This window comes from Dipodomys merriami, unplaced genomic scaffold (assembly GCF_024711535.1).
Source record: "Dipodomys merriami isolate MVZ:Mamm:240054 unplaced genomic scaffold, mDipMer1.0.p SCAF_67, whole genome shotgun sequence".
Classification (NCBI taxonomy): domain Eukaryota; kingdom Metazoa; phylum Chordata; class Mammalia; order Rodentia; family Heteromyidae; genus Dipodomys; species Dipodomys merriami.
The window spans coordinates 112,808-125,000 of NW_027206257.1; the positions used below are offsets into that span (position 1 = coordinate 112,808).

The 12,193-nt window shown below is 38.0% G+C and overlaps 1 protein-coding gene across 1 annotated transcript in view; it reads left to right on the forward strand.

Annotated features, from left to right (window-relative positions):
• The window catches only part of LOC138815792 (protein FAM114A2-like), a 71,934-nt gene that overhangs the window by 25,303 nt on the left and 34,438 nt on the right, over positions 1 to 12,193 (forward strand). Inside the window, exon 3 of the mRNA XM_070005152.1 lies at positions 4,784 to 4,875. Within this exon, the coding sequence (XP_069861253.1) occupies positions 4,784 to 4,875 (92 nt within the window). The remainder of the gene's footprint in view (positions 1 to 4,783; positions 4,876 to 12,193) is intronic.

The window sequence follows — 12,193 nt, forward strand, 5'->3', positions numbered from 1 at the left end:
ATAGAATAGGTTTATACATACCTATGTGTATGGGTGAAGGAGGGTGAAATAAAATGAGAGAGAGCAAAAAAGAAGAGGGTGAAGGAAAGGGCAGGAAATATATTAATTCTCTCAAGCTATTTGGTTCTCCTTCTCTTTGTTGAAGGGCCAATATGATATTGATTTAATTCCCAAAGAGCTCTTCTGGAAGGAATTAGATTGGGTATTTGAATTGCTGCTCAAAAGTTGATTTGAGGTGCTGGGAATGTGGCTTAGTAATAAAGTGCTTGCCTACCATGCATGAAGCCCATTGCTCAATTCCTCAGTACCACATACACAGAAAAAGCCAGAAGTGGGCTGTGCCTCTCAAGTGTTAGAGTGCTAGCTTTGAGCAAAAAAAGCTCCAGGACAGTGGCCAGGCCTTGAGTTCTAGTCCCAGAACTGGCAAAAATAATGTTGAAGTAGGAGGTCAATGGATATAGCCAAATGGTGGAGCTCTTCCCTGGTATGTGTGGGGTCCTGAATTCTATTGCTCACACTGTAAAAAAAAAAACATAAGTAAGTATGAAATATAAGTCAATCGTCATCTCTTTTTTTAATTTTTTTATTGTAAAGATACTATACAGAGGGTTACAGTTACATGAGCAAGGTAATGAGTACACTTTCTATTGAGCATTGTTAACCCCTCCATTGTTTTCCCCATAACATTCCTTCCCTCCCTACCTCCCCCGAGGTTCTTTTTTTTTAAATTGTGATTAAGTGATTACATAATTTCCAAAATTTCACAGTATTGTGGAATAATGATGCTCATTTAAAGTCACAAGTTCATTCTAACTTTCCTGGAGCAAATTGTCTATCACAGTCTATAACATATAACAGTGTAGACATATACACCATACATGTGATCAGCAGCATGGGGATATTTAGTAGTGGTTCGACCAGATGAGTGAGAGTTCTTTGTTTCTTAAGTCCTGTTAATTTTGTCATATCACCTAACATTTTGGATTTAGCATCCACTTATCAGGGAGACCATGTATTGTTTGTCTCTTTGCTCTTGGCTTACCTCGCTCAACATGATTCCTTCTAGCTCCATCCATTTCCCTGCAAATGCCATTATTTTGTCATTTCTAATGGCTGCATAATATTCCATTGTGTATAGATACCACAATTTTTGGATCCATTCCTCTGTGGTGGGGCATCTGGGTTGTTTCCATATCCTAGCTATTGTGAACAGTGCTGCAATAAGCATGGAGGTTCACATGTCCTTATATATTGGTTCCTGTTGTTCAGGGTAGATGCCTAAAGTGGTATGACTGGGCCGTAAGGGAGGTCAATCTTTAGCTTTATAAGGACCCTCCAGACTGCTTTCTAAAGTGGTTGTATAAGTGTACATTCCCAACAGCAGTGTAATAGGGTTCCTCTTTCTCCACATCCCCTCCAGCATTTGTCTTTGGCTGATTTGTGGATGTGGGATATTCTGACGTCATCTCTTTCGTAACATCAAATGTTCCAATACTAACAGAATTTTGGTATATTTATGATGAATATTTTTAATAATAACAAAATGCCCAGAAAGTGTTTCATACTTATAATCCTAGATATTCCAGAGAAGGAGATAGGAGGATTATGGTTTAAGAGCATAGCAAACAAAAAGTTAGTGTTTCAGAGATAGCAAGCATGGTAGTTTATGTCTGTAATCTTAGGTACTTGAGAGGCAGTGTAAGAAATTCGTGGTCTGAGGCTCACCTGTGCAAATTAGGAAACCCTATCCAAAAAACAAAAGCAAAAGGATTAGAGACATCTTTTAATCACTAGGGCCACCACTACAAATAGGAAACAAAACCCTAAAAAACTGTTCTGACAGAAATGTTTTTGGATAGATTAAATCTCTGGAAGAGTTTTAGTAGTAAGTGATTACTAAAGATTTTAAAGGATAGTCAGTAAAAGGGGAAATAGATAATGAACCTCCTCACAATGAAAAACTTGCTCAGGGAAAGACCCTAGGAAGACAGGAAAATGATAAACTATAAACTAGCATGAAATATTTGCAAAGCACATAGTAGAGGAGTTAAATCTCCAAAATACAGTGTTCTCAAATCTCTGTAGTACATAATGATAAAAACCAAACCAGAATGATTCGATAATGACCAAAAGATACAAATAAATGTTTCCCTGAAGAGTATATATTCAGCAAATAAGCACATAAAAGGATGCCTTGGTCCCAGCCCTTAGAGAAATGTAACTTAAAAGGCACAGTGAGGTACCACTACATACCTGTCTAAATGGCTCAATCAAAATAGTGACAACACAAGATTGATCAGAATTCAAGTGAACTTGATTATTCATACATTGCCACTAGGAAAGTAAAATGATATTTTACTTGGGAAAAAATAGAACAATACCTGGTTTTTGGACAGTCCTGTGGCTTGAACTCAGTCCCATGGCACTATCCGTGAGCTTCTTTTTAACTCAAGGCTAGCGCTCTACCACTTGACCCACAGTGCCAGTTTCTGTGTATGTGGTACTGAGTAATCAAACAAAGGGCTTCATGCATGCTAGGCTACTACTCAGGTACATGCCCAGCCTAACAGTAACATTTAAAATTTAACTGAGCAGGCATTTTTCCCAGAGATAGCTTTCATTCCCATAAACACCTGTACATAAGCTTTCTGAATCATTTTATTTCTGTGATAGTCCCAAAGTACATTTATACCATGGACTATTCAGAAACAGTAAAAAAAAAAGTCTTAATACAAGTGGGTCTGGAGGGACTTAAATGCTGTGTAAAAAATCTTAACAAGTGACATGCTATGTAATTCCATCTATACTTCTTTAAGTGACAGAATTTCAGTTGAAATATGTTGAAAGCTGAAGATTGGTGGATTCTGCCACAATGAATTATGCTTCAGTTATGAAAGCTGTTACTAGGAGAACCTGGTGGAAGATCTGTGGGATCTTGTCTGTATTAATTTACTAATGTTCCTGCCTGTGACTCTGTGAAAGTGTCAAAAGATTTAGACAAATAATTTATACTAAAAAAAAGCTGACCTCAATCACTTTTTCCCTTGGACTTTCTGATAAAGATGATCCTGAGACTCCAGTGATAACTGAAGCAAGTCCTATCCTTGAAGAAAGAAACTGTGAGTCAGTGGAGAATTCTGAGTCTGTGAAGAATACTGAATCTGTTGACCAACATACCAATCAAGAGACTTAAAGGAAGCTGTAGTGTCCAGTTGAAAAAACCAGAAGTTGGGTCTTCCAGGGACCCTGAGACTTCAGAAGTTCTCCCTTTTCAGGTATCACAGAATCTCTATTTTTTTTGTGGGTTGTGGGGCTTGAGTTCTGGGCTTGGGCACTATTTCTGTGTTCTTCAGCTCAAGGTGAGCACTCTACCACTTGAGCCACAGTACCACTAATGGTTTAGTGGAGGTAAGAGTCTCATGGACTTTCCTGCCCTGGCTGGCATTTAACCGTGATCCTCAGATCTCAGCCTCCTGAGTAGCTAGGATTACAGGCGTGAGCCACTGGTGCCCAGCTAGAATCTCTATTAAAATATTGGGATTTAAAAATATTAGAGTTTACCAGGTACCCCTGGCTCACACCTGTAATCTTAGCTACTGAGGATGCTTAGGTCCAGATGAATGCAGATTCCATCTCCAACTAAATGCCAGCAAAGTGCTACACTAGAGGTATGGCTCAAGTTGTAGAGTGCCAGCCATGAGCAAGGAAGCCAAATGTGTGAAGCCCTGGTACAATGAGAAAAACAAATCATTTAAATAGGGATACAGGTGGACCCATTGCAACAATGAGATGTACAAGTCATTATGTCGAAAACGAACTTTACAACTTTGGTGGGGGGTCAGGGAAAACTGGGTGGGGGGACGGGGGGAGGATGGGAAGGGATGGGAAGGGGAAACAAAGGAGGCGGCTAAATGCTTGATAAGAAATGTACTCATTATCTTGCCCATATAATTGTAAACCCTCTGTACAGTATTTTCACAATAAAAAAGACAGATTCAAGCTCAATGCTAATTTAGGTTTACATTTCTTTTCTTATTTTTACAACCATAAATAATAGTTTTTCAGTTCTATAAATGCCATCAGCAGTAATTTCCTTTGCTGCATGGTGCCTACATAATAAACACAGATAACTGTCTATCAGTCAAGCAATGCATTAAGCAAATATTATTAGGTTCCCATACTTTAGCTAATAATTAGATAACTTATGTATATTGTACTCTGGCTCAACAATTTTTCACACTTTCTTGTGTCTTCCCCCCCCCCATTTACTGGGACAATAGGAAACTTTCCAAAGATATACCCCAGGCCAGATGGAAATATTGGGGCCCCGGGGGCAAGTCCTTGCTCTCCTCAGCCTCAGCTACAGTGGCCACAGTGGGTAAAATCATCAGTCATTTCATTACTGTCTGTGTGCGTTTTACAGATTTGTGTTACAAAGGACTTAGTTAATAATTCTCCTTCCACATTTGTTCAAGGGTTTATTGTTTGAAGAAAAATAATCATGAGATGATAGACACTGCTAGTAGAATTGGTAGCATTTTCTTATTAGAATGAAGTCTAGGAATTGCTATAAATGTCTGTTCTTTAATGATGATATATCAGGGTTTTGTTTAAAAAATGTTATACTAAGGAGATATTTTCAAGGAATAATTACCCCAATTGTTAAAAATAACCTGTCTTATAGCATTCATGATTTTAGATATACACACTTTGATATTTCGTTTTTAGAATTTAGCTTGGTAAGTTTGGGTAATAAAGAGCAAAAAATTTAATTTTTCTCTAGGACAAGATACTTCAAACATCATTGAAACGACAGAGTCTTCCCTTGGGATCCCTAGTCCCAGTGAGATTTCAGCTGAAGTGAAGCTGCTGAAGGTCAGTATAGAGAAACATTAAGTCCTAGGATACTTTGGATTCAGTAGCTAGCTTGTGCATTTTTGATATTAAGGACATGGGGACATCCTACAGCTGTGGTGGGTTGCCTTGTGAATCCAGCTGCCAGTTAGAGATCTGTGTCTTGTAACTGTTCATATCTCTCTACTCTGCATCTGAAGTAATTTCAAGGACTGCTGTATAATAAAATTATATTGCCATATATGCTGAATATAAGAATTACTTAGCACTTTATATGGCAACCACGGTTGGCTGAATTTAAAACTGACAGGACCAAAAAAGATTTTTGTTTATTTAGGGCTATTTTTTTGCCTTTTGTTTTTTGTTTGTTTGATTTTCTACCTTTTGTTTTTTGATACTAAGCATTGAGCCCAGGATGTTGCAATTGCTAGGTAAGTGTTTTGCCATTGAGCTGAGGTACATTCTAGCCTTTTCTCTCTCTCTTTTTTTTTTTTTGCATTTGGGTTTTTATGAAGGTGAGGGTTTATATATATATATATATATATATATATATATATATATATATATATATATATAGTGAAAATACCATACAGAGGTGTTACAATTACATGGACAAGGTAATGAGTACATTTCTTATCAAGCATTATTGCCTCCTCCTTTGTTACCCCTTCCCATCCCTTCCCATTTCCCGTTCCCCCCACTTCCATCACCACCCCACACACACCGTGCCAAAGTTGTAAAGTTCGTTTTTTGACATTGTTGCAATAGGTCCAACTGTATCCCTATTTAAAATATTTGTTTTTTTTCCTTCCCCTCCACAAATTATACCAACATCAAATACAGTGAAAACAGGGGTTATACCGTGGGGGAGGGACATACAAAGCAACAAAGAAATCATCTTATAAATATGTTAGAAACAATTGTACGAAAAAAAAAAAAACATTTGTGTCCTTATCTTGGGGATCATTTCACCTACCATCAACTTTTCTTACCGTTTCTGCTTGTCTTAGACATATACTAGTTATTGCAAATAAGGGAAATCATGGGACCTATGTTTATTTGGGCCTGGCTTACTTCACTTCATATAATTTTGTCCAACTCTCCATTTCATAACAAATGGGGCAATGTCATTCTTTCTGATGGAGGCATAGAATTCCATTGTGTATATATGCCACATTTTCTTGATCCATTCATCTACTGAGGGGCATCTGGGTTGGTTCCATATCTTAGCTATGGTAAATTATGCTGCAGTATACATAGTCGTGCTTGTAGCTTTAGCATGGTCTTCTTTGTGATCACTTGGGTAAATGCCCAAAAGAGGGATTGCTGGGTCATAAGGAAACTCTATGTAGACTCTTTTGAGGAACCTCCATACTACATTCCAAAGTGGTTGAACAAGTTTATACTCCCACCAACAATTCAGAAGAGCTCCCTTCTGTCCACATCCCCTCCAACATCTGTTGTTATAAGAGTTCTTGATTCTAGCCATTCTAACAAGGGTGAGGTGGTATCACAATGTTGTTTTGATTTGCATTTCTTTTATGGCTGGGGAGGTTGAGCATTTCTTCATGTGTCCATTGGCCATCCTTCTTTCCTCTTCAGAGAAGTTTCTCTTTAAGTCTTTAGCCACTTATTTATTGGGCAGTTGTTTCTTTGAGGATTTGTTGTTAGGAAATTAAATTTTTTTGAGTTCAAGTTGTATTTTAGATATATGACCCTTGTCCGTTGTATGGCTAGTGAAAATCTTTTCCCAATCGGTGGGCTTTCTATTGCTCTTGCTATGTCCTTTGCCATGCAGAAGTTCTGCAATTTCATGTAATCCCATGTGCCCAACCTTTCTTTGATTTGTTGTGTTTCTGGGTCTCTTTTAAAAACATTTTGGTCTGTGCCAAGATTTATTCTTCGAAGTTTGTCTTGATCAAAAGGAAACCTGCACTTCTAAGCCGTATGGAAAAGTTTTGAAGACCAGTTTGTTTTCTTCATCTCTCACAGCCCGTATTGTTTCTCATTTAATAGTCTTTGCTCATCTCTATTTTTTTTTCTCTGGAAGCAGATTTATTCTATCTGTTTTTCTCCATCTTCAGAGTTATATCATGTTTTGGCGTATATACCCATCAGAGACTAACAGGTTCCACTATCACTACTTGTGTATACCTAAGAGAGAACTGGATTGATATACCTTTGGGTCCATAGTGCATGGGTCAGTAGCCATGTCAGTAGACATGGCTGCAAAATACTCCATATATGAGGCACTGTTCTTACTGATGAGGCTATTTACTGTGAGGCTATTTTGGCTGTGACTAACACACTATGTGTTTAAAAAATGAGTTTATTTTTCTCCCTAAAGGACTCTAGAAATAGACTATTGCATGTTGTTTTGGTGAACGTAGGGTCCTGGTACCTTCAGTTTTCTTTGTTGTTTACTTTATGATTTTGTAATTGTTGTCAGATCATGCTGTGAGTGCAAGTATGGTATTCTCAAACACATAAGCTCAAATTCAGGAGTTACAGAGACAGGAAGTTTCATTTCTCCTCATGCCCCCAGCAACTAGAATGGTTTAATGTCTAACTCTGATGCTTTGAGATATTGGGAGATTAAATTGTTAGCATTATCAGAAATTTTTATCAGGAGTTGCTTTTAGTGGGCAAAGAAAACAGGAGTTAGAAGTATGTTTGGATAGTAAACAGCAGTGACTTCATAAACACTTGAAGGACATCTGTCATTCAGAGCCATGTTTTAAGAGGGGAATGAAAATCATGGAAAACCCTGGGAAGAGTGGCTAGTATTAATGTCTTAAAAACTTGGAGAGTTAATGGATCATGCATATGAAAATCTAAGGAAAAGAGATAGGGAGAATATACCCTTTTTATACCTTTGAAGGCTAGCATGGAGGGCAGAGTTTAGGTTGTGTTTACTTATGTCTCATGAGTAGAGAACTCCCACTACTCAGTGGAAGTTTTATGGACTTAGATTTTAGTTGAATATTAAGTGTACCAGAATAGAATTGGTGGCATTTTCATCCTAAAGCCTTTCCCATCTTCTAAAGTTCCTAAGGAGAGAAATTAATTTCACTGTGAAGGAAATTATACTAGAGATGGATCTTTTTAGAAGTTTGAGGTAAAAGATACCAATGAAATCACTCGGTCATCTTTTTTGCAATTTTGTCATGTTCCTTTAAGGATGTTGTCTTCTGCTTCGTGTGTGTGTGTGTGTGTGTGTGTGTGTGTGTGTGTGTGTGTGTGTGTGTGTGTGTGTGTGTGTGTGTGTGTGTGTGTGTGTGGTATTCCTGGGGGTTAAAATCAGGACCTGGCTGCTGTCCCTGAACCTTTTTGCTCAAGGCTAGCACCCTACTACTTGAGCAACAGCTATACTTCTGTGATAATTACTTCTTTTTTTTTTTTGGTGATTAATTGGAGAGATAAATCTGCCTGGACTAGACTACCTTGCCTGGTCTGGCCTCAAACTGTGATGCTCAGATCTCAGCCTCCTGGATAACTAGAGTTCCAAGTGTGAACCACTGGCATCCAGCTAGTTAGCTAGCTAGCTTGCTTGCTTCCTTGCTTCCTTTCTTCCTCCACCCCACTTTTTTTTGTCTGTCATGGGGCTTGATCTCTGGGTGTGGGCCCTGTCCCTGCACCCTTCTGCTCAAGCGAGCACTCTAGCTCTTGAGCCACAGCACCACTTCTGGTTTTCTGAGTGGTTTATTGGAGATAAGTGTCTCACAGACTTTCTTTCCCAGGCTAGCTTTGAACGGTGATCCTCAGATCTCAGTCTCCTGAGTAGCTAGGATTATAGGTGTGAGTTACCGGTTTCAGGCCTCTTTCTTTTTTAATGTTTATGTTCTGGCACTGGGGTTTGAACTCCCATCTTCACAGTCTACCTTGTCCTCCTCCCCCACAGCTGGCACTTGAACCCTGCCTCTGATTTTTGCTGGATAAATAAATGGAGATGAAAGTCTCACAGGTTCTTCTGCCCTGGTGGCTTTCCATTGTGATCTTTAGATCTCAGCCCTGAGATCCTAGGACCATAGGCGTGAGTCATCAGTGGCCCAGTCCTGCTTTCCGGATTCAGATTCATATTTCAAAACTTTTTAACTGTTACTAAAAGATACGGGTTACAGTTATATAAGTTGGGTAAAGAGTACATTTCTTTTTTATCAATCGTGGACATGAACTCTGGGCCTGGGCACTGCCTCTCAGCTCTTGAGCTCAAGGCTAGTTAGTGCTCTACTACTTGAGCCACAATGCCACTTCTAGTTTTCTGATGGTTTATTGGAGATAAGAGTCTCACAGACTTTGCTACCAGGGCTTGCTTTGAACCACAATCCTCAGATCTCAGCTTCCTGAGTAGCTAGGATTACAGGTGTGAGCCACTGGTACCCAACTAAGAGTACATTTCTTTATTTTTTCTTCACCCTTTTTTATTTTTAATTTTTATTGTGAAAATGCTGTACAGAGGTGTTCCAATTACGTGGGCAAGATAATGTGTACATTTCTTATCAAGCATTGTAGCCTCCTCCTTTGTTTCCCCTTCCCATCCTCCCCCACCCTCCCCCACCCAATTCTCCTCCTCCCCCCAAAGTTTCAAAGTTTGTTTTTCCACATAACGACTTGTACATCTCATTCTTGCTATGGATCCACCTGTATCCCTATTTAAAGGATTTGTTTTTTGGACAATGTCACCACTTTCTTCTCTCTGTTAGGCTTGATTATAGGGAGTCTAGTGTAGCCTTCAATCTTAAGGACTAGTTAATCTTTACTGCTGAGCCCTGATTCCTCTGAATTCACTCTTATTCCTCAGGTGTTCAGTGAAGTCTGTTCACTTGATTGTTTAAAAACCAGATGTTTCCGCATAGCTTGTGCTATGGGGATTGTGTTGCTTACTACTTACACTAGTTCTTCTCCAACTGTGTGGCGTTACCTAGTGTTTTTTAACAGTATATTATTCAGATAAAGACACATGGGCACATCTGTAGCTTCTTGAAACATTTTACTTATATAGCTGCATCCTCTGAAGTTTTCTGACTTTCAAATGATAGCTGCTTCAGCCTTCCCTGATGCCAGCCTTTATCCCTGACTTACATTGTGTGTGAGTGTTCTGTTGTCTTTAGGATCTCCTCTGTGTGTTGGGGTTTGGAACTTTTCTCTAGGCAGAAATCCCAGCTGTAGGGTTGACTTTGTTTCTCTTTTCTCCTGGACCAAAGTCTTTTATTTTGTCTTTTTTTCCATTGTCTAAAAATAGTTCTTTCTTATATTTTGTCTGGTTTTCTAGTTGCTGTATAGGAAGGCAAGTGTAATATCAGCTTATTTATAGTACTTGAAAGCAAAAGTTCTCTCCATAATAGAGTGTTTGTTATAATATAGTTTAATTACTTGGTGTACTTGTTGATCTCTTATATGATTTTTAAAGGTAAAAGAGAACTGATTATTTTTGAAACATACTCTTCTTTGTAATATATATTGATTCCCTTACTAAGAATCAGCATAGTCTTCTAGGACAAAGTTGAGCTATAATTTGCATACAGTAAAACTGGTTTTTTTGCAATATGACTTTGTGTTGAGTAATAATAATTATGTTTATACTGTATAGTCTCAGTATATTGTGATACACAGACACAGAATATTTTCTGTATTTGTATGGCTCACTGAGATATAAGAATATTTTCATTACCTAAGGGAGTTCTTTCATGCCAGTCTGTAGCCACACCGTTCTGTCTGTTCACAGCATTTTCCAACCATTGATCTCTTTCTGACTATAGTTTCCTCTTGTTTAGAAAAATGTTTACTATGTGTAGATAAATACTTTTTTCTTTTGCCAATTGTGGAGCTTGAACTCAGGACTTGGGTGTTGTCCCTGACCCTTTCTGTACTTAAGGCAGCTATCACTCTACCACTTGAGCCACAGCGCTATTCCCTAAATTTTTTGAGAAGTTATTTGGAAATAAGTATCTCATGGACTTTCCTGCCTGGAAGGCTTTGAACTGTGATCTTCAGATCTCAGTCTTCAGAGTAGCTGAGAAGGATTACAGGCATGAGTCACCAGACACCACTGCCTGGCTATTGTAACCTTTGTTTATTTATTTTGGCAATATGAAGTACCACTTGAGCCACATCCTTATTCCTTTCTTCTGCCTGTCTATCTATCTATCTACCTATCTATCTATCTATCTATCTATCTATCTATCTATCTATCTATCTATCTATCTATCTATCTATCTATCTATCTATCTATCTATCTATCTATCTATCTATCTATCTATCTATCTATCTTTCTTTCTATCTATCTATCTATCTATCTATCTATCTATCTATCTATCTATCTATCTATCTATCTATCTATCTATCTATCTATCTATCTATCTACAGGGAGCAGTTTTGTTCTCAGAGATGTCAGTTCATAATGGCAGGAAGGTCATGGCAAAGCAGAATCAATCATACCATGGCAACTAGAAAGCAGAAATAGCTAGTTTGTTTTTGGATCCAATCACTGGCTTTTACTTGTGCTGGCTTTGGGCTACAATTCTGCCTCTACTTTGTAAGCAGCTGTGATTACAGGCGTAAACTGTGTCTTTGGATTCTCTTTTCATTCTTTTCACTGTGTAGCCTGACATCCTTGAACTGGATATGAATGTAGCTTAGGCTGGCCTCAGACTCACAATACTTATGCCTTAGTCTCTGGAGTAATGGCATTATAGGCATATATTAAATACTTAGTTATACTTTAAATTTATGCTTTATATTTTTTCTTAATTTTAATACTGAAATTTAAAACAGTTCATTTTCATAATGTGAACTTGTTCAGATTCTTTAAGAGATAGTATGCCCCTTCTAGGAAGATAACTATAGTCCTGACTTTTATCTTAGATTACCTTTGTTTGCTTTTATACTTTACATACTTATAGTACATTTTGTATCTATCTTCTTTCACAACATTTTTGTATCATTTGACCATGTTGCATTTTGGATGTGGTATTCCATTTTGTCACTATGTTATATTTTATTTATTCCACAGTTTTTAAGGATTGAAATAGTTTCCATGTTATAGCTATTACAAATACTGCTGCTCTGAATATTTTTGGTTATTTATTTATTTATTTTTGGCTAGTACTGAGGCTTGAACTCAGGGCCCAGGAACTGTCCCTGAGCTTCTTTTGCACAAGGTTATCACTCTACCACCTGAGCCACAGTGCAATTTCCTGCCTTTTCTATGTATGTTGTACTGAGGAATTGTTCCTAGGGCTTCATGCATGCTAGGCAAGCATTGTAACACTAGGCTACATTCCCAGCCCTGAAATGTCTTCTGATGAACCACTGTACATATGTAGCTATAGTAGATACT